The sequence below is a fragment of the Tribolium castaneum genome, chromosome 7 (assembly GCF_031307605.1).
Source record: "Tribolium castaneum strain GA2 chromosome 7, icTriCast1.1, whole genome shotgun sequence".
Lineage (NCBI taxonomy): Eukaryota > Metazoa > Arthropoda > Insecta > Coleoptera > Tenebrionidae > Tribolium > Tribolium castaneum.
In genome coordinates this window covers 4068195-4093435 of record NC_087400.1, presented here as the reverse complement: position 1 = coordinate 4093435, position 25241 = coordinate 4068195, and the positions used below count along the sequence as shown (strand labels likewise).

The 25241-nt window shown below is 35.7% G+C and overlaps 5 protein-coding genes across 9 annotated transcripts; 1 reads left to right on the top strand and 4 right to left on the bottom strand.

Moving 5' to 3' along the window:
• Positions 1 to 52: 52 nt before the first annotated feature.
• Positions 53 to 5266, bottom strand: LOC654965 (very long chain fatty acid elongase 4). Of its 2 annotated transcripts, none has more exons than XM_015984381.2 (6): positions 5080 to 5266; positions 2007 to 2110; positions 1766 to 1953; positions 1464 to 1716; positions 1284 to 1411; positions 53 to 643 (listed from the first exon to the last, which is right to left on the bottom strand). In XM_015984381.2, exons 2-6 carry the CDS (start codon positions 2083 to 2085, stop codon positions 395 to 397), a joined length of 897 nt encoding a protein of 298 aa, XP_015839867.1. In that variant the 5' UTR covers positions 2086 to 2110; positions 5080 to 5266; the 3' UTR covers positions 53 to 394. The 2 variants fall into 2 exon arrangements, with proteins under 2 accessions (XP_015839867.1, XP_966527.1); XM_961434.4 differs by lacking the exon at positions 5080 to 5266 and adding an exon at positions 2957 to 3192.
• Positions 5267 to 6751: 1485 nt separating this feature from the next.
• Positions 6752 to 10685, bottom strand: Rop (Ras opposite). 2 transcript variants are annotated; one of them, XM_008200507.3, is made up of 9 exons: positions 10523 to 10685; positions 9910 to 10068; positions 9705 to 9857; positions 9531 to 9634; positions 9022 to 9170; positions 8480 to 8695; positions 7870 to 8422; positions 7587 to 7777; positions 6752 to 7451 (listed from the first exon to the last, which is right to left on the bottom strand). In XM_008200507.3, the coding sequence occupies exons 1-9, from the start codon at positions 10548 to 10550 to the stop codon at positions 7235 to 7237; spliced, it is 1770 nt and encodes a 589-aa protein (XP_008198729.1). In that variant the 5' UTR covers positions 10551 to 10685; the 3' UTR covers positions 6752 to 7234. The 2 variants fall into 2 exon arrangements, with proteins under 2 accessions (XP_008198729.1, NP_001164155.1); NM_001170684.1 differs by lacking the exon at positions 9531 to 9634 and adding an exon at positions 9303 to 9406 and having other exon boundaries at positions 6765 to 7451; positions 10523 to 10640.
• Positions 10686 to 10855: 170 nt separating this feature from the next.
• Positions 10856 to 11961, top strand: LOC655176 (uncharacterized protein). The gene is made up of 3 exons (XM_961696.4): positions 10856 to 11069; positions 11120 to 11629; positions 11683 to 11961. Exons 1-3 carry the CDS (start codon positions 10916 to 10918, stop codon positions 11937 to 11939), a joined length of 921 nt encoding a protein of 306 aa, XP_966789.1. The 5' UTR covers positions 10856 to 10915; the 3' UTR covers positions 11940 to 11961.
• A 71-nt stretch (positions 11962 to 12032) lies between these two features.
• Kyat (Kynurenine aminotransferase) lies at positions 12033 to 13959 on the bottom strand. Its single transcript, XM_008200522.3, has 7 exons — positions 13727 to 13959; positions 13530 to 13683; positions 13246 to 13482; positions 12949 to 13198; positions 12594 to 12760; positions 12355 to 12541; positions 12033 to 12304 (listed from the first exon to the last, which is right to left on the bottom strand). The coding sequence occupies exons 1-7, from the start codon at positions 13825 to 13827 to the stop codon at positions 12078 to 12080; spliced, it is 1323 nt and encodes a 440-aa protein (XP_008198744.1). The 5' UTR covers positions 13828 to 13959; the 3' UTR covers positions 12033 to 12077.
• Positions 13960 to 14280: 321 nt separating this feature from the next.
• LOC655333 (cyclic AMP response element-binding protein A) lies at positions 14281 to 24776 on the bottom strand. 3 transcript variants are annotated; one of them, XM_961875.5, is made up of 6 exons: positions 24451 to 24770; positions 16192 to 16402; positions 15683 to 15834; positions 15344 to 15631; positions 15142 to 15285; positions 14281 to 15085 (listed from the first exon to the last, which is right to left on the bottom strand). In XM_961875.5, exons 1-6 carry the CDS (start codon positions 24517 to 24519, stop codon positions 14879 to 14881), a joined length of 1071 nt encoding a protein of 356 aa, XP_966968.2. In that variant the 5' UTR covers positions 24520 to 24770; the 3' UTR covers positions 14281 to 14878. The 3 variants fall into 3 exon arrangements, with proteins under 3 accessions (XP_966968.2, XP_008198746.1, XP_008198745.1); XM_008200524.3 differs by having other exon boundaries at positions 15344 to 15834; positions 16192 to 16399; positions 24451 to 24776; XM_008200523.3 differs by having other exon boundaries at positions 15344 to 15834; positions 24451 to 24773.
• Positions 24777 to 25241: the final 465 nt, after the last annotated feature.

Here is a 25241-nt window from a genome sequence, read left to right as displayed (position 1 = left end):
CGTCGCTTCATAAATCATCGAAGAAATCAATGGGAAAGGATTAGAAAAACGCTTATTTTTCACTTTTCTCTATTTTATTTTTAACAACCAACATATCGTCTCATTTGAGATAGTACATAAACAAGGGGGTTTATCATCAGTGTCGTAATACTGATTTGAGTGTTTTGATTCGGTCCAAAAAACCAGACCCTGAGCGAAAAAATGTGCGAAATGGCAGTGTTTATCATACTCTCTAACTAAATAATTGACTCGCCACACTAATCTACGAATAAAATTAATAACAATAAAAATTTCGCACTATATCTACAATCAAAAAGATCACTTTTTTGTTTGTTTGCTTTTTTTTTGATTGAACAGGAAGATCGCGATTTGTAAAAATTTGTCGAAAAAATGTCTAGTCGATCTTTTTCCCGTTTTGGTGGTGATTGGTAATGCGCTGGTAGGTGTTGCCTTGACCACAGCCCATGTCCATGCCGAAAAACACCTGACTGCCCTTTTCCATGTAAGCTTTCACGTAGAAATTGCCGAAAAGGACGATAAAGGACAACATGTAGATGATGAGGGTGTAGTGCATCCACAGCGGGAAGTCACAACCCGTTCGAATGCCGTTTATACCCAAAATCAAGGCACAGGTGAACTGGATCTGAAAAAAAAAAAAAAATTAAAAATTTCCAAAAAAAAATAAAAACGACCATATCTTCAAAATCACGAATCGTAGAACTAAATTAATGGCAGATTTGGAATTCTCAGTCAATTTTACGTCAGAAAGGCATAATTTTTTTATTTTTTTTGGTTATTGTAATTTTTTATCATGTTTTTGTTGATTTTGACTAAATATTTTTTTTCAAATTATTTGCACGGTTTTGACTCGATTATCGTCAAATTTTGCCCTGAAATAGGCAAAAGAACAGAAGAAAATTAGTCGTACTTGTTTTACGTACTGCTTTAAGCGTGGTACCGCCAAATTTGCAAATAACCAATTAGGGTGAAAGTGAAACGAGATAATTATCCAATAATCGCACTCAGCGCTAATTTTCGCCAAGTGGTACCAGAAGGTGTAAAGTAGTACCACTAAAACACTTTTTGGTGCGAAATACAACGGTACCACCTTTACAAACTGATACGAGTGCAAAAATCGGTCAATTTCCGTTCTAGCACTCACCGGTACTGCCAACAAAAGAAATTGAGGTCTTACAAATTGCCGCATCTTGTCATTTAATTTAGTATGTCAACAAACCCAAATCGAAAGTACAAGTGGGTACCGACCCACTTTTCGCACTCACCATTTGAAGAATAGTCAAATATTTCTTCCACCACAAGTACCTCGCAATGTGAGGTCCTAAAGCCGCAAGGCCATAATAAGCATACATCAGGACATGAATGGCTGAATTGACCATTGCTGGAAGAAATGCTGCAAAAAAATAAAAAATAGCAAAGTGGTACCGAATCAAAGACAGTCGTACTTGAACCACTCGGAACCCATTTGATTCCAATCCACCAAAGGGAGAACATGGTCGAGTGGTGGTAGACATGCAGGAAGGTCAATTGTCGGTCTTTCTTGCGCAAAATAAAGAAAAACGTGTCGCAAAATTCCAGTAGTTTGGAAAAGTAGTACCACCACACAGCGTTTGCGATCTGGAGCTCGTCAGGGTGGTACCGCTGACGGCACGGTTCGCAAATGTAACTATATCTGAGTCTGGTCGAAGCTGTGAGAAGCTGTAAAAAATTTTTGGGTTTTTTCCAGTGGTACCAAAACGGTACTCACCTGTATGGCAATATAGGCGTTTAAAACAGCCATTGTTAAGTTATACGGGATTAAAAGCCACGTTAAACGAAATGGTTTTCGGTTTTTCATTAACTTGGGACCTATCCATACTATAAAAAGGTAAATCAAGGTGTAGAGCAGGGTCGGACCAGGGGAATCGACTAAGGGCCACCCTTTCGTGCGTGAATCTACATATAAAATTGTGTGTGTTTTTTGAATTTTTTAGGTACTATGTACTCACCAGAAAGCGATAACGTCCATTCGTAGTAATCGTAAATTTTCGTTAAGGTCGTTTGGGTCGAATTAATTAAGTTAACCATTTTTCTTGCGTATTGTTTTCAATTTCTGGAACAAAGTGGTACGAAGAAATGAAACGTCAGCTGCTGATTAAGGAAGTTTTATCTAATGAGTTGCGAGAATTGCGACAATTTCACTTTTATGGCACTGATCGAAGGGAAAAAATAGGTCTTGATGTACTTGAAACAGCCTTCGTTTTGTTGGCATCAAGTGGTCGTACCGGAATTTCAAAATGTCAGTCAATGCCTTAAAAAATTAGCTTGTCTCGGGTTTAAAACGTTGCAAAATAAATTAACAAAAAATTGCGAGTGATTTTGACACTTTTTTGTAAAATAAATAATGAAATTTTGTAAAATTTATTATTTGACATAAGAGAATTCCTTAAAAAATGACTTCGAAAAATGTGAAATACAGTCAAAAAATTTGAAAGAACGTTTTAAAAAATTGTCAATTGTGCCCCAAAAATTGTCAAAAATTCGAATACAAACACCAAATGTGATGCAGTATTAAAAAAACAATTACGATTTGAAAATTTTGTAAAAAAATATTAAGGGTGCCAAATATTTAGAAAAATTGTCAAATGGTCTAAAAATTGTCAAAAATACGAAATATCAATAATTGTGGGCCAGTATTTTTTATGTATTAATTATTCTTTGCAAACTTGGTAATTTATTTAAAAAATAAATAAACGGCAACTGAAAAGTGTCAAATTTTGCCGAAAGATGGCACTTTCAATAGTTTAAAAATTGTCAAAAATGTCAAAAATGACATTTCAATTCATAGTTTTTATTTAAAAAATGTTCTTTTGCAAACGTTTGTACAAAAATATTTTTTATGAAGCGAAAAAAATTAATAAATTATACTAAACAAATCCATATTGACAAAACTCCTCACCAGCAAACACTCAAATACTTGACAATGAACTGAACAAGTTCGCGCCTTTCCATTGATAACCCCACTGGCACTAGATCCACCGGAAAGCCCGTGTCTGTATAATGTTGTCAGTAATAGAAAAAACAAACTATACACTCCGGGTTATCCGATGTTACTGGTACGAAACGCGTGCCAGAAATGGTCGTATGGAAAGCAAGTTTCATTGTAAAAACCTTCCCAACACCCATGCGAAAAAAAATTTTTAGAAAGAAGTGGCACGCACTTGAAAAGAGGGGGGGGGGGGGTTCACGAGACAGTTCCGTTTTGTCGGTAAATCTCCAACGACTTTCTTCGGTCGTGTAACAGTTTTCGTTATTATTGTATCGTATTTAATTTTATTTAATTAAATATTGAAATTTGTAAATTTAAACGTTGCGTAATAAGGGGGGCAATCAATAAGTTAATTTTTCGTTCATTTTCTTGATTTATTTGATGAAAGTGGATGACTGATGGGTGAAATTATGTAATTAAAAAATCGTAGGGCATTAAACGCATAACAAGTCACTTTCACTCGATAATTTTGTTTGAATAGATCTAGACATTCCAAATATTTTTTTTCAGTGAGAGGAGAGTTAGATTAGCAAGTTCCGTTTTGTAGGTTTTTGCTCTCCGTGTTGCATTATTAACAATGGAAATTTTCTCCTTTTCAATTCTTCAGTTTTAGTGAAAATACAGCATTCAGTCAGTTGCTACAGACGCAAAAAATTCGGAGAAATCAAGGCGATTTTTTATATTCCTATTATTTCATTTGCTAATTATATAAAATTAACAAACTAAAGAAAAGCGATTAAATTCACAAAATACATAAATACTTAGCCGAAAACGCAAATATTTTGCAAAAATCGGTTTAAAAAAAGTCGAAAATATCAAAACGAAAAATAATTAAATTAGGTTAATTTTTTGTCCAAATTTCATCAAAAAGCACCAAATTAAGATAAATAAGTCAATGTTTTGGAAAATTCTAAGCGAAAATTCCCATTTTTCAAAAAATTCTGAAAATTAAGTCCAAAAACCTCAATTTTCAAATGACATTGTTTTACCGTTTTTTATCATTTCTTCTACGTTTTTGAGTCAAAAACTCATCATAAATCTCCTAAAAATCACCAAATTTGTGCATTTTTTGTCAAAAATCACAAAAAATATCCAAACTATCGTCAAATTTGCGCCGTTTTTCGATCATTTTTGCACAAAAACTTCCAAATTAAGTTCATCGTTGCACTATTTTTTAACTTTTGCAAGATTCCATTGCATTTTTTCGGTCAGAAACATTTTGCGAAATTCGAAAAATAACAAACTGGGTCGAAAAACACAGTTTTTTACCTTTTTCACAAAAGTTTTGCAAAATTTCGTATAAAATTTAGCGAAACAGTGTTCATTTTTAAGCTGGAAACTCATATATTTCGCTAAATTTTGTCAAAAAACGTTCAAAAACCTCAAATTTAATGTAAACTTTACAGTCCTGAAGCCATTTTTTTTGTTTTCATTTTTAATTCAAGAAAAAAGTTATGTTGCACTCTAAGGTTACACAATTTTTTTAAGTAAATCCCCATTACAGACTATAATAATTACTTGACTTGCTTCCAGTTCTGGCAATTGGTTCTAGTCTTTGATTTTTTTGCCTAAAATTTTTGGAAAGTATCGTTAGATTTTCGCGACCTCTGAAGCCTCATTATTCCCTCGTCTAGGTCACAATCAAGCCTAAGGTAAACGAAACGTGTTATACACTCTTCTGTTCAATAATCAAAGCTCGTAACTTTCTCAAACAACAATAAACCGAAATTCCGTCCCGTCGACATCAGCAGCAGAGACTTGGAAGTAGCGCAAATTTCCAATCGATTTCGCTCGCGAACGCGATTTATCCCCGAAAAGACCTCATCTCTTCAACAGTAGGAATAGTGAAACGTCATAAAATGGTACGTGCTATTCAATTTCTAACACTCGGTGAAAATAAAACAAACACGACAAGTGACGACAAGCCAATGAACTTTCTAAAATCCACCATCATCTCAATATAATTTCTAATTTTATTATCGGGTATTAATTTGTTATTTATATTAACTTTTTCACCTTCATTTTATTTTTACCTCATCATGGTAGCAGTAACGGATCGATGGCAGTGTCGCATTGCCACATTATTATTGTTTATTACGATGGATTTTTGGTTTTTTTTTTGCCTACTGGCACCCTAACCTTTCCCACTTTCCCCTACTAAAACACACACCCTTTCCACCACAAATTCACATCCAGACTGAGGGAAACGCCGGGCTTTCGTGACCGGAAAATCGATCCAGGACGAAACAGGAGAAATATACCAAAAAAAAAAAGATGAAGGCGCGCCCGATTGTGATTTATTCCACTTTCACATATGATTTTACTAATAAATTTTGCAAAAAAATGCATTGACACGCGAATTCTTTAAGGTATGAGCACGAAGATGCGCAAAAGTGGGTCAGTGATCGACATTTCGGGCGTTTTTGCGTCCAATTTTAAAGTTTTTCCGATTTTTGGCTGATAGCCAATAAAATTGAAAAAAATCGTAATTGAAAAACTGTTGGGAATTTGACGATTTTCTCGACGCCAGTCGCTTCCCCGGATCGTTTTACATGAGTTAGAATTTAAATAGTTCAAGTTTTTTGAATAGTTTTGCCGTAATTGAGAAAATAAATAAATTGAAAAATTGTATTTAATTCAACAAAAAAATCATAACTTAAAAACTAGAAGTCGTAAAGCAAAACGGTTTGTTTCAATGAATTCTGCGGCCCATTCTACGTATTAAGCCAGCTTTTCACTAGATTTAAAATTTTGAAATATTTATTTCAAAATTATTTTATTATTTTTTTTATTATTATTATTTTTTTTATTTTTTCTAATAGTGTTTATTTAGCAAAAACTCAATTAGTGCGCAATTTTTTCTAAAGTAAGCCAATAAATCACAGTATTAAAAGTACAATAAAAGTCAATAGGTTTGATTTTTCCAATTTTTGTCGATTTTTTTGACAAATCCACGTCAGTAACCTTAAAATTAAACGTCATGTCAATCGACGAGGTTTTCTACGACTCCCTCGAAGAAGACAACGAAGAAATAGCTCCACCTCCTGTAGATTTGACTCAAACTGTTCCTCTGTACACTGGCGATATAGCAAAAGAAAAAATCACACGTTATATCAATAGAAAAACGGACAAATCGGCAAAACCTGTCCCAAATCCACTCAAACCAAAAAAATCCTACTTGTCCATGTATTACGCACGAAAAAATCCAAAAAACAAACAAGACGGAAGTGTTACAAGTCGAGCAATTTGTGAAAAATTATCACCCAAAAGAGAATCCGATTTAGACACGGACTTGCAAGGACTTAACCAAACGGAATTTTTAAGCGACTCGGACCAAGACGAGTAAAAAAAAACTAAAAATTTTGTATTTTTTTTTCCAATATTTTTTAACGCAGGTTTTACGAAAATTTTATGGCACTTGAAATACAAAAGAAATCGCTTTGTGACGAAGAACCAAAAATTAATACGAGCGAAAAATCACTGAAATTGTCACCAAAAAACGACAAAGTTGTGGCAAATTTCATAATTCCTGTTTTTTGATCAGTGTTTTTCTAGTTGGAATTGTGGAAAAAAAAGCAGAGCTATGGCATGAAAATGACACTCAAAAATCGCATCAAGATACACGAAGTCAACTCGATCCGAAAAATAAAAAATTCGAAAAAAAATTTGTATCCCCAGTAGGTAACGAAAAAAAAACACAAGTCATCAAATTGCTATATTTATTTAAATTGACATTAGATTTTTTAGTGTAATTACAATAAATCGGCTCCGAATAATAAAAGAAAAACAATAATATTGTCACTAATTTTTTAATATATCATTTTTTATTAACAATGCTCTAACCTACGATAACCTGATTTGAAAAAAACGTATTGCTTATTTGGTATCCAATCTGGAAGCGAGAAAAATGACTTAAGCCGTTTGTTTTTTTTTAAAGTACAGCCTTTATTTCCAAATCCTAAATTTCTAACCTAAAACATCAATCGTCCCATTTGTTCGAGATCATGCATAGAATGGAGAGAAAAAACATGTTAAAATCTCTTAGTGCGATAACACATTCAAACTTAACAAGCACGAAAATCCCTAGATCTAAACGGAAAAAACACAATAACATTCAAAACACCACATGACATAATAAGCGATATATCATATATCGGGGGGTATGTTAAAAGTGACTCTCTTTGAATTCTAGCCAGTCAACGTTGCCAAATCGCTCATAAAACCTTCAGGTGTGAGAATATGTGAGGATCCGAGTATAACCTCCCAATTTTTTACTGCATTTGTCACTTCATATGCACACCTCATTTCAGAGAAACACATACCGCCTACGATGAAAACTAGCAGGCGTGGTACATTTTTCACAGTTTGCTGGGTTTTGTCTTTGTGCCAATGGCCATAGCGGGCACTGAAAAAAATATAACTTATCACGTGATGATATTTTTGATAAGTAAGTTTGTGATAAACTTGAGCATACATAAAATATATAAATAAAGTCAAAAAAATAACTAGTATAAATGTATGATAATTCCTGATTTCTTACCTGGTGGGTGCATGATAAGCACTAGCCTGTGCACGACCTGCCAAAAACGGAAAATGCTTATGATCGAGTTTATCCTCAATGCAATCCTCCATTATGTCCTTGATAATGGGCGTCCATCTTGACATTTGATACGTCTGTTCAGTTATGCGTTCTTTACGCGGCACCGTGTACGGTTTTTTACGGTTACCACCCTACAATTATTTTTTTTGCCAATTGTGTAACTAATTTTTTTTTGTAAAAAATTTGTTTACACAGATGGCACACAAAAAAATCATATACTTACATCACTGATGACGTTCACACCCAAGAGTTGTAAATTGGCAATAGTTTGTTTGTCCTTGATTTGGGCGTGCGTGGCCAACTTGGATAAGTTTTCTTCAGTGATTCCATTTTTTGTCATTGCGTATAGTGCGATAATGCGCATTTTATCGTATTCATTTGTAATTTTCGGATCGAGTAGGATTGGAACAATGTTTCGCATGTGATCTTTGATTTTTTCGCCTTCGGCGTCGGTTCCCATCGCTAGATCTTGCTCAACTTTGCATAATTTATCAACATAGCCTTGGTAAGCTTTCATACAATCTTCGGCCAAATGTAAGTGTGTGGCATATTTTGACAGTTCTTTTTGGTATTGTGGCATTTTTTTAATCATTTGGGACAAATCTTTCATCGATTGTTTATCACTCTGTGTCATACGTTTCGAATCGGTGAACTTCTTCAGGTTTTTGGTGACGCTTTGCGAGACGACTGCGATGTGTTGGTGGCGTAGCTCCACCCACAATTCGTCGTTTTCGTCCAATAGGACTTCTTTTACCACACCTTGTGACGCCTCATATCTAAAAATATGTTAAAATTTTGGCGCCAAATTCAAAATTTCTTTCAAATTTTCCTACTTGTAGACGTCGTTTTCGATCGGAAGCAGGTCGTAAGCCATCGCTTGAAATGTTAATTCGTGCAGAAGCGGCGAAAAACAATCGAAACCACGATCGAGGATTAAAAGTTGGGATCGGGCTTTTTCAGGGCCTTCGCCCATTGTCGGCTCGTCGGCTTTGTAAGCGTCCAACTTTTGCTGGATGAGCTGTGCCAGCTCGACATTGCGCTCCCAATCACTTAAAAAAATTTTTCATGACCAACGAAGCTTACAATTTTTGTTATTTTTACTTTTTTTTGAAAAATTAATTCGGGCGAAAAAATGCGTCAATTGTAAAAAATCGTTACCAATTTTTATGTAAATATTTGAAAAATAATGTTTACCGAATCGGTCCAAAAAAATTAAAAAATACATATTAGAAAAAATAATTTTCAAGCCCAATCGAGGTAAGAAATTTTAATTTTGTCGTAGAAATTCACATTGAGGGAGAATTTATAAAAAAAAATCGGTTAAAATAAAAATAAAAATTTGTTTCCTGCGTTGGTTACCGAAAAAAAAACTTACCTGCGATATCTAACGGATGGATATTCGCCAAGAGTTGCACACAACGTTGCAATTTGTTCAGCCATTCGTTCCATATTGGCATTTCGAGCGGCGGCAAAGCTCGGATCGTAAAAACATTGAAAAGTGTCAGGAGAATCCAATGAAAATACCTAAAATAGCAACTTAACACGTTTCCCTAACCAAAAAAAAAAAAAAAACAAACAAAGAAAAAAATCGCATACACTTGACAATATATATACGAAACAAAAGCAATCTACCCACAACAACAACAATCAACACACCTGTGACTCATACGGCAAGAAGGCAATGTTGATTTCTTTGAGTGTTTTAATTTTCTTAGCAGCGCAAGACTTACACAGTTCATTGAACAGTTCTTCGGGACAGACTTGACAAAGAAAAAAGTTTTTTTTTAAAGACAGAAATGACATATAGGTTGTGTTAGTCGGAGACAACTTGTTAAAAAAGCTTCAAAGCGAGAGAACGATAGGCAAAAAATAATATATGTATACCTGTTGTTCAAACGGAATAAACGCCACATTTATCTCTTTTAAAGTTTTGATAAATTTGGCAACCCTGTGCCGCGCCAATTCGCTAAATAACGTATCGGGACACGCTGTAGGAGAAAAAATTAACTATGTTGCCCCCTCCTAACATAATATAGCACTAGAGAAAATAGTATATACCTTCGGTGAAAAAAACATGAGCCCCCCTGTACATCGGACGGGGTCCCTCAAAATCCGCCATAAGTGAATGAACCGACTTTTCTGACGGTGTTATCAAATAAACGGCTTCCATTGACGCCAACGGTTCGCGTTTCTTGTGAATATCTTCGACGACTTTTGAAAACATTAGTAAAACTTACTCAAACAAAAAAAAAACAAAACTTACGTGTTATCCCCTCAGCTGAAATATCATGCATTTTGCAACAAGCCGACACCATCCTCATAGCCAACTGATCCACCACAAGCACCCTCCATTCGATTGCATGCGTTTGTCCTGGACCGTTCTTCTTTTTCTCTTTTAGTTTCACCACTTCGTTCATTATTTCTGAAAATTCAGAATTTTTTATTTTTTCGTGCCAACGGCGGATACAAATTTATTTCATCAACGCGCTTACGTCCTTGGTTGCCATGGTAATGGCTAGTTGTCATGGAAATGGGCCGTTTTTTGCAAAAACTGTGTCACAAGTTGGCAAACGGAAATAAATCATGAATTTAACGCCTTAACACAGAAAAATATGTTTTTTTTTCGTTAAAAATTGTTGGGGTAGGTTAGACGCCGCCTCCGCTATTGACATCAATGACGTCACAAGCACCCCACTCATGTTTTGTCGAATAAATCGATAATTTGGAAAATAATCAAGCAAAAAACGTGTAATTCTACGAAATTAGGGTGAAATTACGAATGTCTCAGTGAAAAAAGCGTTTTTTCCGTGTAAATTATCACAGAACTGTCAGAGTTGACTAATTGTTGCCAAAAAAAAACGTTGATAGGGACTTACTTAATCCAACTTGGGCTTTCAAGGCCATTTTTACGTCTTGTGGTGGTGATTAAAGCACGACAAACTGATAGGAGGTGTTTTTTTGGGCGATTTATTTGATAATTAAATGACACTTGGTGATTCACTCAATATAACGGACAGATTCCTACATTACCGTCATGCGTTCCTACAGTAGCGCCACTTAACGAATGAATATTTAAGGAAAAAAACAAAATTCTTATCAATTTTACACAATTTAAGCCTTGAGTAGCAAAAAACTGCGCCTTTATCTTATCAAATCATTGAATAAATTAATTTTTTGTGTGTATGGATATTGGATTGTGTGAATTATGGATATTGTTGGCGCATGCTAGCGCCTGCGCACTTTGTTTTTTTGAATTGGCGTCTTTAAACATGCAAAAAATCGACGATTTGGAGACTTTGCGCTCATTTCTGGCCTCAAAAGACAACACAGTGAACAATGTGTACTTTTCGGACGTGCCTCAAGTGTGTAAGGACTTTCCGTGTATTTTGGGGATTGACGAAGCCGGTCGGGGTCCAGTTTTAGGTTATGTCAAAATTTTTGCCACTTTTTTGCGCCTAAAACCAAAATTTTAGGCCCCATGGTTTATGGAACAGCCTTCTGTCCATTAAACGAGGCCACACTTCCCGATTCGTTGGGTTGTGCCGACTCCAAGGCCTTAAATGAGGAGTCACGTGACGTGATTTTTTCAAAAATTTGCGCCAATCGTAAAATGGGGTGGGGGGTGGAGGTGATAGCCCCCAACAGTATTTGTAATAGTATGTTAAGTCGGCAAAAGTATTCGCTAAATCAAGTATCCATGGACGCTGCCATTAATTTAATCAAGATGGCGCTAAAAGGGGGGGTTAATTTATCTCATGTTTATGTGGATACTGTGGGCCCCCCTGAAAAATATCAAGCGTATTTGAAGTCGCTGTTCCCCAATGTGGGCGTGACGGTGGCGAAAAAAGCCGATTCGACGTTTCCGATTGTTTCCGCGGCGAGTATTTGTGCGAAAGTGACACGTGACTACGCTTTGAAGGGGTGGGGGTTTGGGGAGGGGTTACAGGCGGGGCATGAGGAGTTTGGGAGTGGCTATCCAGGTGGTACGTTGTGATTGGGTGAAATAGTGCTGTGTGTTTATTATTGTCGTTATTAGATCCGAATACGAAAAAATTTCTACAGAATTATCGGGACCCTGTCTTCGGGTACCCCCATTTGGTGAGGTTTAGTTGGTCGACGGCGTCTGAGGCACTTAAGGAGGCGTATCATGTTGATTGGGAGGAGAATGAGGAGGTGATCCCCATTGGAAATACATCGATTACTGAGTTTTTTAAAATGACTAAAAATAGGGGGGCGAGGTCCCTCCATGATTTTTTCACTACCAGGTGTTTAAGTCGGAAAGTTGAGTTTTGATTAATATAGACTGATTTTTTTATTACTTGTGTTATTTGAGGGGGGTACAGTAGCTAAACTATATTATATTGTTTCGGTAATAAAACCCACATACACTCGAAAAATATTTCTTTATTTACAAATTATTTACCTCACAAATTATTTCTTCCCACACTTCCAATTATGCAAAATTTCGGCGGCTTTTTGTAAATTCTCATCTTTTTTAAAGTAACAATATCGCACAAAATTCTCGGCTAGATTTTTATGCTTCTCGCTGTAAAAAGCCGTTGGGGGAATCCCCTGTAAACCTATATTTTTCGTCATCCATTTCGTAAAGCGATAATCCTTGTATTTATCACTTTCGGACGCTAGATCCACTTTGGATTCTAAAAAACCGCCAAAATTAACCAATCACATCATTCAGCTATGTTCGTACCTAGCGGCGACCAATCAGCAACCATGAAATACCCGCCTTCGGGAATCGTCGGCTTCATTCCAACCTCGCATAAAAATTTCGCTGTAAAATCACGTTTCGCGAGCAATTCGCACGAAATCGATTTAAAATAACACTCGTCCTTATCTAATCGCTCTATCTCTTTCTCAAAACTCATAGCCACGGCCTCCTATAATCACACAGTCAAAAGGCGCGAATTTCGAATTTAAAGAAAAACTTTCTTGGATTGGCGTAACACCAGTGTAGACACAGTTTTGGTGAATCATTTGTAGGTTAAGCATCAAGTGGGCGGGGCCATAGGCCCAACCCAGTTTCCACCCCGTGACACTGAAACTCTTACCGGCTGAGCCAATCGTAATCGTGCGTTCCCACATTCCCGGCAGCGTTGCTTTAAAACAATTGACGGCGAGTTATTTCAAAGTCAAAGTATACAGGGTGATTCTACATTAGAAACTTTTTAACTTCTAATAACGTAGTTTAGCAGACGGCATGATTACACACCCCTGGGTCACCCTGTATATTCGAAGTTAGAAAGTTTCTAAAGTAGGCCTTAAAAGAATCACCCTGTATAATTACCAATTCTGATATGTTTATTCGGTTTGTAAACAATCCACTCGTAAACTTCATCCGCAATGCACAAAACGTTCCATTTTTTGCATAAGTTGGCTATGAATTCGAGCTCCGCCATTTTGAACACTTTACCCAACGGATTATGGGGCGTATTTACAATAATCATCTTTGTTTTATCATTAAATAACCCCTCCAATTCATTTTGGTCCAAAATCCAGTCTCCAGAGCTCGGTAATTCCCCGGTAAAGTTTTGGCGCTAAAATTCAAATTTTGGTGCGCGATTCAAAAAAGCACTATACCAACCAATCGCAAGGGAATAAACCGGGGAATCCCCCCAGCACACTTGACCATCGGTTCGTAACAATCGAAGAACGGCTCAATTATTATAACCTCATCTCCCACATCCACGTGTCCCAAAATTGTCGAATACAAAGCTTCATAAGCTCCTAAAGTTGTCAAAACCTCACTGTGCGGATTAATCTCACGACCAATCAAATGCGAGTAAAGTTTAGCAATGGCGGACACGAGCCGGGGATGCCCCTACACACAAACGTCAAATTTTTGCGCCAAATTAAAAAATTACGTACAAAACCTCGCGTGTATTGGTGGAGTAAACAATTGGGCGATTTGGCAACGTTGGCTAAAGCTTCAGTCACGTGACTGGGCGCTGATTGGTAGTCGGGGAATCCCTGACCCAAGTTCAGCGGTTTGTAATCCATGGCCAACTGGATGTACTCGACCCTAATTACGATTAATTGCAATTGATTGAATTAATTATAATTACCACACGCTTTTTTCGCTGCCAGCGTAACGTCCCGGAAGTTTGAACTTGTTAACGATTTCTTGCGACATTTTTTGGGACAATTTTAGGACGTTTCTGACCATCTGAAGAGAGTGAATGTTTTTGCACAATCACTGTGATAAAATAGATAAGAAAGTGCGTTTAATTTGAATAATTTGACTATTAATTGGGTGACTTTGAGGTGACTTTAACTAATCTAACCTCACTTTTTTAATCTCGATTTTTCAAGGTCGGGGCAAATAAATACAAAAAATTAATTGAAAAAATGTATTTTGTGATAGTTACAATTGTTTTGTTACAAAAAATGTGTATTTTTTGTCTCCTCTGGGTATGGAAAATGAATGCACCGAGTGTGCACAAGCCCGAAATTTATACTGAGCACATTTTTTACCAAGCTTTATAGTTTTTCAGCTTATTTTGGAAAAAAAAGCTCAAAATCGAATTAATTTAACCAATTTCGATCTAATTTCGTGATTCTTCAGCTGGGATTTTCGGTTTTTTTATTTATTTTTGTTAAGTGATTAAAAAAAACAGTATTTTCGTTTGCTTTGTTATTTATTTCAATCAAAACGTTACAATAATAGACACTATTGGTACCCACAGTGCGATAAAAGCAAGACGATCATCACTATAAAATGACAAAAAAGAAGTAAAAACCCCAAAACTCGGAGTAAAATTGCACACAAAAAACAATGTGTTAAAAACCTCTCATGCCATAGAAACTGCATGAATAAGGCACCTGCCTTTAAGACAATAATAAATATAATAAAAATTAATTAAATTAATTAATTAATCAACACTTGGAACATATTGACGTGACACTCATACCTAAAACAGACGAGGAAACGTTATATTATATCTAAACCCATCATTTAAAAAAATTCGCTAAACTCTAGTAACATTCATATATAAAATAGAAACTCTGATAAAATGCAACACTTCGTAAACATATAGTATATGTACATTGCACGCCATCTTGGATCGAATCAGTCGAATAAATACAATGGTCCCAATAGAAAAATTTAAGGCACACGCTTTATATACAGCTAATTAAGTACAAAAATATTTGAGCCGCACTATAATAAACTTTGGTTTGTGGAATGTTGATGGAAGACTTTTTTTTGTACTCGGAGCCTACTTGATCTGTTTGATCAACTGTGGGTGTGTTCGCGCGACGATTGCTTGCAACTTTTGGAGCTGATTCAATAAGTTCGTGTTTGAATCCTCAAGACTCTCGATTTTGCTGCGATATTCGTTGTTCTCCGACACCAAATTTTCGACCTTGCGCTCGAGCTGGTCCATGTACTCTTTCTTTTTTCGGCGGCTCTCTTGCGCCGAAATCTGCAAAAAAACATTTTTTTTAATTCAAATTCAAAAAAGTATTTCCAGTTACTTGCCTTATTTTTGATTTTCCTTCGAATTTTCTTTAGTGACTTTTCCTCAGCTTTGGTGAGCGGCAGCCTGGTGGGGACGGGGTACCCCTCGGCAATGAGCGTCCGTTTCTCCTCGTCTGTCAAAACTAGGGTCCCCGTTGATCCTTTCTACAAAAAAATATATAAGGGCGGGGTTAAGTTTGGGTAAGGGGCGGGGCGAGCTCACCGGTTGGCTGCTGATCAGGGGTGTGTGTATCGGTTGTCGGGTCGCGTGACTCATGATCACTCTCGTATTGGTTTTGCGCACGTTGGGGGAGGGGGGTTGCGATATGGTGGCGTTGTCTTCGCTGTCTTCGCTGCTGCTGCACGATGGCGGAGTCGGGGGCAGGTGGAAGCCGTGTCCCGGTTCGATTTTAATGTTCAATTTTGGCATAATACGCTGAGGTATGACGTTATGTGGCGAACTGATGATGACGTTTGAGGAGGGTTTGAGTAGTGATTGGCTGGTGGGTTTCTGTAAGTTTGTGGTTAGGCGTGGCTGGTGTGTGAATGGGGGCGTGGTTACCATTTCAACGTCGAAATGCAATTCGCTCGTGTTCATGAAGCTGGACTGCGGGGAGGAGGGGCATGAGGAGGAGTCGGACTCGCTCAACGGTTCGTCTTTTATCGTTATCGTGTCTTTTTTCAAAGGCAGGGAAAAGCACTCGTCGTCCATTTCTGCAAAATGTTTTTTTTTCATTGCCAAACTGGGATACATTTTTTTTTTAATTTTTGAAATTTTGTTTTTGCCAATTGAGGAACTAAAATTTCTCTCAGAATAAATAAAAAAAATAAATTTCTTATTAGAATTTATTTAGATATAAAAGAAATTAAGATATACGATTTTTCATTGCCAATTTAGGAAACAATTTTTTTTATTTTGCCAACTGAGGAACTGTAATTTCGCTCAAAAAAATTAATCAGCATTGTTCAAAGGCACAAATTGTCAATTATGTGAAAAAAAAATTTTTTCGTCTCGGTCAAAAAAATTCGAAAAAATTTGTATCCCCCACTGGCCAGGAAAACCGCACCCACCTTCTAGTTTATTATGGGAAATGGGCGAGTCGGGCAGTGAATCCCCATCCGATGCTAAACTATACGAATGTTCGGTTTTTATGGGTCTTGTACCAAGGGCTGCATCTGTCATGAGTCGATCGTGTATTATAACCCCAGGTAAATCCTTTTCCATATAACTCCATTCCACATCGCCTGCTGCGTTCAAACGGAGCACTTCTTGCATCGTCTGCTATAATAAATAAAAAAAAGTTTGTTATGCAACCAAATTTACATGGGCTTGACGAAACTTGGCCTTCACCTTGTCCGCGGCCAATGTCAATGAAATCGAGGGGGCCATGGGATGTTTCCACAACTTCCCGTTAGCATAGACATTCCGACCAATGTTTCAAATTTCGCGCCAAGTATGGTTTTTGAGCGTTTATGGCAATTTTCATAGTTTTTTTTTAAATTATTAAAATTTATTTACAAACTTATGTTTTTTTCATCACAATAAAAAAATATATAAATACAGGCTGGTCCGGCCCAGCTTATTATTATGACATCATAGTTTTTTGGGACACTCTGTATAATCAAAAAAAAAATTTCTAGAGTATAAATAACGTCTACAAAATATCAAAAGTCCAACTTTACTAATAACTGATGCTTTCGTAAAAAAATATTTTTTAACATTTTCCAACTCGTTGGGCCACCCTGTGTAATAATTTCGAGCGTGGAAAACAAGTGACGTAATCGACTTCCTTGTCGATAATAATGAAATTACGCCGCCTCCGCACATCTCCACCGACATGTGTCGTTTTTATCGCCGCCGCCTCCACGCGTTCGTTTGACTAGGGGGGCCATCGACACGTGTTTCGTCCGTGGTGTGCGAAAATTCATCAGTCCTTGGCCCCCGAGTCAACGTCCTGCTGGAATAGATGACCGCGTTGATGGTCACGACCATAGCGCGAAAAATTTACCATTTGCAAGATGACACCGACCCATGATGGGTTTTTCTGGGTGGCGGTGCTGGTGGTGGGGGTAAAAGACGTTAGTTCTGGGTGCGGGCAAAGAAAATTGAAAATATGTGAAGTGAATAATTGTGCAGGAATTTTGTTTTGCGTCATGGTTTGCCATGGTTCATTGATGAAAAATGCGGAAAGTTGGGGTTTTTCGGTCGGTAATTGTGACTAAGTTGGCAATGATGCACATTTTTAAGTTGAAAGTCTGGTTAATTTTAGTGGGAAAATCGGGGAAAGTCAAAAGTTTTTGAATTTTTGACCAAAATATTTGAATTTAAAAATATCTAAATTCATTAATGACTCCCTTTTCGTCTTATTTCAAAATTTACAAAAGCAATTTTTTATTTAAGTTGGTATTAATGTCAGAAAAAAACTAAAAATCTATAGTTTTTTATTTTCTGTTTAAAAATATCGCACTGTTACGTTGGCAATACTGATTAAACACGTTGTAAAAATCCCTAAATTCACTGACAAGAGTTATGTCTTTTGTCAAAAGTTAAAACAGCAGTTTTTTTAAGTTGGTATTAATGTCAAAAAACTTAAAAATTTATATTTTTTCATCGTCTGTTAAAAAAAGTCGCACTGTTAGGTTGGCAACTCGAAAAAATCACTAGAATGAGGATCATCTTTTGGCATTTTTTACCAAAATTTTGACCAAAATCCCTAAATTCAATTAGATTTCTGTCTTATTTCAATTTTTTTTTTGATTTAGGGTGGTATTAAAAAAATAAAAAAATTATTTTCTTTTTCTTTTAAAAAATCGCACTGTTACGTTGGCAATACTGATTAAACAATCCCTAAATTCACTAACAAGATTTCTGTCTTATGTCAAAAGTGAAAACAGCAGTTTTTTATTAATGTGAAAAACCTAAAAATTTATATTTTTTTATCGTCTGTTAAAAAAAATCGCACTGTTAGGTTGGCAGCTCGCAAAAACCACTAGAATCAGGATCATATTTTGGCATTTTTTACCACAATTTTGACCAAAATCCATAAATTCAATTAGATTTCTGTCTTATTTCAATTTTTTTTTGATTTAGGGTGGTATTAAAAAAATAAAAAAAATATTTTCTTTTTCTTTTAAAAAATAGCACTGTTACGTTGGCAATACTGATTAAACAATCCCTAAATTCACTAACAAGATCTCTGTCTTATGTCAAAAGTGAAAAGAGCAGTTTTTTATTAATGTGAAAAAATCTAAACATTTATATTTTTTATCGTCTGTTAAAAAAAATCGCACTGTTAGGTTGGCAGCTTGCAAAAACCACTAGAATCAGGATCATATTTTGGCATTTTTTACCAAAATTTTGACCAAAATCCCTAAATTCAATTAGATTTCTGTCTTATTTAATTTTTTTATTTAGGTTGGTATTCATTAAAAATATTTTTTTCCTTACTTTTTCTTTTAAAATATCGCACTGTTAGGTTGGCAATACTGATGCACTTCCATCTGTCTTGTTTCGAAATGTAAAATCGCAGTTTTTTTAAGTTGGTATTCAAGTAAAAAAACCCTAGATATTTATCTGGTTAAAAAAAAATTCCCTAAACTCAATACCTTTAACAGAAGTAAAGTCACTAAATATTCATTATTATCTCGGCTGAAGAACTGAAAAAAATCATTGTGTGTTTTTTTTATTCAAGGTTGCAATTTTTGGTCGATTTCTAGTCTGGTGCACCTCATGTGTCATAAAAACCAAACCGTCGAAATAAAATTAATTAAGCAAACGTTCTTAATTTAATTAATTAGAAACAAGCCAAGTCGACTAAAACATATTCATCTGAATAAATTATTCGTACAATTACCTCTGATTGCGAGTAAAAGCTGCCGTGACCTGTTGTAGAATAAGTATAAATTTAAGAAGAGAATTTTCGAAAAATTCCAAAAATGAGGTCCAATGACCTTTGTATGGTTGGGCGGGAGCCCCTTGGGGGCCCATGTCTATCGATTAATTTCCATAAACGATTCGATAAACGGTCGCATTTATTAGTAAGTTAGTTGTCCAGCGAGTGATGAAAGTCGAAAGAGGGTCGTTTTACTTGAACGACTCTTTTGTCATAGTTTCGAGTCGTTTAACTGTAAATTTGTTAATGTTGGTTGGTGCATCCGATGCGGGGCGACAATGGATGAAAGTCGGGTTACTTTCACGGGATAGAAAGTCATTGATTGGAAGGGTGGTGGGTGCAAGCACCTTTCTCTAACAATGCGAAAGGTCGCTGCGATTTGATCGAAACGATTGATAAAAATTGATGGATTATTTATTACGTAAAGAATTTATTCATTTATTATTCATTCGCAGACGGATTTTTTCCCCAATGAATAAAAAATGCCTTGATTTTTTATTCTTATGGAAAATAACGATGGGTGAGTCTGGGTCAAGTTGGCTGAGATTAATCGAGGCAATTGGATCGTTTAATATTATTTATTACATAAAATTGGGGATTTTTTACAGAAATTTTTGGGTAGTTGTATTTCAAATGCACTTTTCTAAACCTTAAAAGTGCAAAAAGTCACATTTATCAGGCAATAACGCCATCATAACTAAAAAACTATTGAAAATTTGGCGATTTTATAGTTAAAATAGTTTTGCTGTATTTACAAAAATGAAAAAAAATAAGTTGTAATAAAAAGTACAAAAAAAAACAAAAAAGCTACATAACTAAAAAAATATTAAATAAAAATATTAACTATTAATATATTCCCCGGATCATTTTACATAGGTTTATGCCAAAATAGTTCCACATTTTCGAACTGTAATTGTGAAAATAAAATACAAATTTCCCTATTTGTTTCCCAACTAGTAAATAAACCGTCTCTACACCGCCTGTGATAACCATTTATTTACACAAAAACCGTGCAAATAGCGCGATAACAATGCAAAAAACTTAACCAATCGCCACCAGTGGCGTACGTGTTTTGGATGTTTCCCGCATTATTTGAAATTCCAGAATCCTGCATCAAACGACCTTGTAATAATAATAATTCGTTGTGGTATTGTGTGTGTTTATACACCTCCTCCTCCAACACACAACAACAATACGAAGCGATTTCGCACGGATTTTCGCAACAAATAACAATTTTTCCCAACTAAACTTTCTTACTTGGTAACTCTAATCTATCAAACAAAATCCCGGTTTAGTGCTCTTTTACGACCTCAAATATATCGCTTTATTTTTGCACCTGATAACAAATTTGTGTAGTGGAAAAAATATTATTTGAAATTTTGCAACGATAAGGATGCAATTATTCGAGCAATTTTTAGCGCAAACTTATCATTTTTTTTCGCTTTATCGGTAAAAAAACAATTTTTAAGCACCGGTTACGCCACTGATAACGAATCGATTAACTGATAAGGGAGTGATTGGGCCGTTTCCATGCCAATGCCTACGCTTCAAAAATTAAAATAATTAAAGACTTGAAATAGTCGCAATAAGTAGCAATTAACGCCATCTCGTGGTCATTTTATTTCGAATTGTATTATTTTAAAGTGTGAGAAGCTTATGACGTAACGTCGTTCCACTCTAGATGCATAAAACAGAACACAAGTCATTCACACGATGTCTTATGGTGGAATCATCGCAATGGCTGTGATGATGACCTTTTTTTCAGATGTTTTATTTCAAGGTCATAAATGTCGGATGGCGGAAATTTATTTCCGGATATAATTTTTGCAAAAGCAATAATCAAACAAGGTTTTTATTACTGTGTTATGAATGAACGTAATGAGATTGTAATAGGTCTAGAGACCTCGGCATCAATGGAATGCGAGTACCGTTCAAATGGAAAAAGTCACTAAGGCAAGTTTGTGCCGCAAGAATGCGAGAAAATGTCAAATTACGGCGAAATTTTACGGCAAACCTTAAGGTTGGGTAAAGGGTGCCTTAAAATTTGTAAACAGAACCTTCGTTTTTTGTAAATGGTGCCTTAAAATGTGTAAACAGAACCTTAATATTTGTAAATAGTGCCCCAAGAATGCCAAATTTTTATAAACAGTGCCTCAAATTTTACAGAACCCTAAATTTTGCAAAGAGTGCCCAAAAATTTGTAAAAAGTGCCTTAGGTTTTGTGAAAACAAAACTGTTGCATTTTTTGGTTGTTTGAAATTGACGTAAATTCGCACTAAATGTGTAAATTGTGCCCTAAGTATACCCAATTTTTGTAAAGAGTGCCTTAAAATTGGCAAACATGACCTTAAATATGCCAAAAGTGCCTCAAGATTGATAAAATGATTAAAATTTACAGTCTTTTATTCAGTATCACTCTTAGACACAATTTATGAAAAGTGTAAACAGAACCTTAAATTTTGAAAAGAGTGTCTCAGAGTTGTAAAACAAGCGTTAGCTTTGACAAAAAAGCTTCACATTTTTTAAAAGAACTAGATTTGTAAACTGTGCCAAATTTTTGCAATTATTAGTGCCTTAAAATTTGTAAATGGAGTTTTAGATTTTAAAACCACGTGCCTGAAATCTTGAAAAAGTGGCTAAGTGTGGAAAAAATAATTGAATTTTGCACTGGAATTTTACCTTAAAGCTTGTAAATCGAGCCTTAGGCACTAAAATTTTTTTAAAGGTACAGTTGTTTAGAAAAAAGCATTTTTCCTGTCAGTATCTCTTCAAATGAGTTTGCACTTTATCAAGGAAACAACCAATCGACTCGTCTCTCAACCTTATCGTTATCACCATCCTGTCCCAATTCGTCCCGAAAATAACTTCAAGTGCCCCTTTTTCCTTTTGTTGAAATTCTTTCAATTTCACGCCAAATCTCTGCCATTTAACTCGACCGGAAGAAGATAACCACCGGAAATACACGACAAAAAAATAAAGTGGGCCATTTAGGCGATGCAATCGCAATCTAAGCGATTTTTTCCCTTGTCTAGTCAAGTGTAACGAACGCTGTTGAATCGTTTGAATCGACAATTTTTTTTATACTCATTTCGGACGGAGACGGAAGAAACGAGTTGAATGACCCGAAGAGACACATGATTAGCACTTATTAACGCCTCTTCGAACGATTTATTGACAGGTGGATTACCGGACATTTCCGCTTTTGTCCGGAAATGGACGCAGGAAGTCGATAAGATACTTTAATTGGTCGAAGACGGCCGAGAGTTGAGACACAATACGCCATTGTTTCGCGCAACCGTACTTCCGACATGCTTGCTTTTTCACAGCCCACTTGGCGACTGTTTGCCAAAAAAGCGCAAATTTTAGAGCCCCAGGCACAGTTTACAATTTACGAAATGAATTTTTCCCAAATATAAGTATTTAAGGTCAAAGTGTGTAAACTAAACCTTAATTTTGTAAATGGTGCCTTATTTTTTTTGATAGTTTATGTACAATATGTAAACTAAACCTTAAACTGGACTGGAATACGTAAACTGTGCCTTAAATTTAATAAATTGTGACAATTTGTAAAAACATCTATAGTGGAACCCTAAATTCTTAAATTTAGAGTGAAAAGGTGCCTTAAATTTTATGATTTAACAACCTTTCGAATTTGGGAAAGTGTAAATTAAACCTTAAATAGTGTAAAATGAACCGTCAATTTTGGGATAGAATGTGCAAAACTGACAATAATTTGTAATTGTGCCTTAAATTCATAACTATAGTCTAGAATTTGTTAGCTATACCTTAAAATTTTCAAATCATTCCTTCAAATTTTAGAAAAAAATTGAGCCACTTTTTGTAAACTGTACCTTAAATTTTACAAATTGTATTGTAAATTTTATAATATACCATTGGAAAATATATTTATGAAAACTGACTGCGTTTTTTACAAGTTATTTAAGGCAAAAATTACAAAAGCTCGCAACCTTAAATATAATTTTAAGGAGTGGAACTTCAATTTTTGGAAAGTGTGCCCTAAAATTAGAAAATCGTAAACGGTGCCTTACGTTTAAAAAAGGGAATAAAATCACTTGTGAAATGTAATAGAATATACGTAAAGAGCATGTTTTGTCTTATTTATTACCTAAGGTATTTTTTACAAATCTAAGGTTCAATTTACAAGTTGTAAGATATAAATTAGGCGAGAAATACAATGTGGTAAAATTAAAACGCTTTTATTTTTTGCATAACTCAAGGCACATTTTACTAAAATTTAAGGTTTTACACATAAATTTACTGCAAATTTATCAGGAATGCTTTCATTATGACAAAAAACAAACACAAACTGTTAAATAACCTAAGGCAGCTTTTACAGGTTTTTAAGTATTTGCCTAAAAATTAAGGTTTTTGGGAAATTATTGACGCACTGAGGTACCATTTAATGAATTTAAGGCCAAATCCTTAATTTTGTAAATGGTGCCCTAAATTCATAAACTTAGCCTTAAACGAGAAATTAGAGCGCAATCAAAGGCAAAAACTGTCTTGAAAACAAAATAAGAAAAATTTTGAAATGTAACCGCACCCAAGCCGGTAAAGCAGGTCACTTTGTCCCGATTCCGGTTATTTAACAATTCGAGAAAAATACACGCACATCTTCGTCTAATCTCGTAAAAAACCTGTAAAAGATTTGTTTATCCGTAAGTCTGTATTTACATTCGCATTAAAAATAGTTTTGATTTCAGCGAACTTGAAACTTTCCGTCGTTCCGGAAATTCAATCAATTCGCTGTAAAAAAAAACGCATTTTCGGTCCTAGAACCCAATCAAAGTGAAAGTGGCATTGCGTAACCTTAAGGTTAAAGTTTACCGCACTGATAAATTTTCAATTCGGTTGCATTTCTTGCAATAGTTCCGGGTTTTTACCCGAAAATCTCGGCCGCCTGCGATTTTTTCAAACATGATCGCGCGCCGCATAACTAACAGTACTTTGGTGTAAACGACCTTTACGTTATTTTACCTTTCACGAAATGTAGCTTCGCGACCTTGACAGTGCAAAAGGGGTGAAAATGTGACCTTGGGGTTGGTGAGAGAAAGGCGGATTTTGCTCGACCAATCAGCGATTAACATGTGGTGTTACGTAATCAAACGAGGGGCTTGAAATTTCACTCGAGCCGGACCACAAATGATAGATAACAACAAAAATATAAATTAGGTGTGTGAGTGCAAACAGTGATAAGTTGGACGCAATGTGATTGATTTTTCTTATCAAAATCAAGCCGGCGAGGCTTAATGACATATGGCAGGCTGGTAATTAGGGCGACGAGCGGTAGGGTCGCGAGTGCCTTAACACAAAAAAATATATTTCTTTCCAATTAGTTGCAAAGCTTTGTAATTTCTCCACAAATGGCATCATTAGACAACAATTAGCCATAATTAGGGGATTTACCCGCACTTACCGGGTCCAAGTCAGCCTCCCACAATTCTTTGAAATCGTCGTTTGGCCCAATTAGCGGAAACACTTCCATTTTTTTCGCTTGATTGATTTTTTATTCGATTATTTCAACACTCACTGCACCAATTCCCATATGGTCATGACACACGTGGGGCTAACACGCCCCTTTTTTTCGGGTGGGTTCGTTTGGGTCCGGGGGTGGGTTCTAGCCGGTGTTTTTACCGAAAAATCGGCGATGAAACACGCGACGGAAACGAGATCTGAAAGGAGTTTGAATGTGTGGTGGAAGTGAGCGGTAGTGAGTGAGGTTTGGTGTCGTCCTGCGCATTATTACCAAGTCGTTTTCTGTTCTGGCTAATTGCTGACTTTTCGGAATCGGTTAGGTTTAATGACTTTTGATGATGGGAGAGAAAGGGCGGAATTTTTGGGGTGTTTCCGGGCAAGGGACGAAAATATGCAAGGAATTTGCAACGAAAACTGTTTCAGTTTTGGATAAAACGAAAATTATGTTATGTTTGTAAATGGTGCCTTAAATATGTAAATTAAACCTTAGATTTGGTGGAATTTGTAAACTGGGCCTTAAGTTTAATAAATCGTTTTGATGATTCGGCTTCCAAAAAACTGCCTTAAATTTGTAAACTTTACCTTAAATTTTTTAAATTATAAGGTTGTGCTTTCATTTTGTAAAAAACCCCTAAAAAATGATTGGAATTCATAACTAAAGCAAACTTTTCTTCTTAGAATTCACATGATTAAATGTTATATAATACTTACCTTTAGTTTTGTTATTAGAAC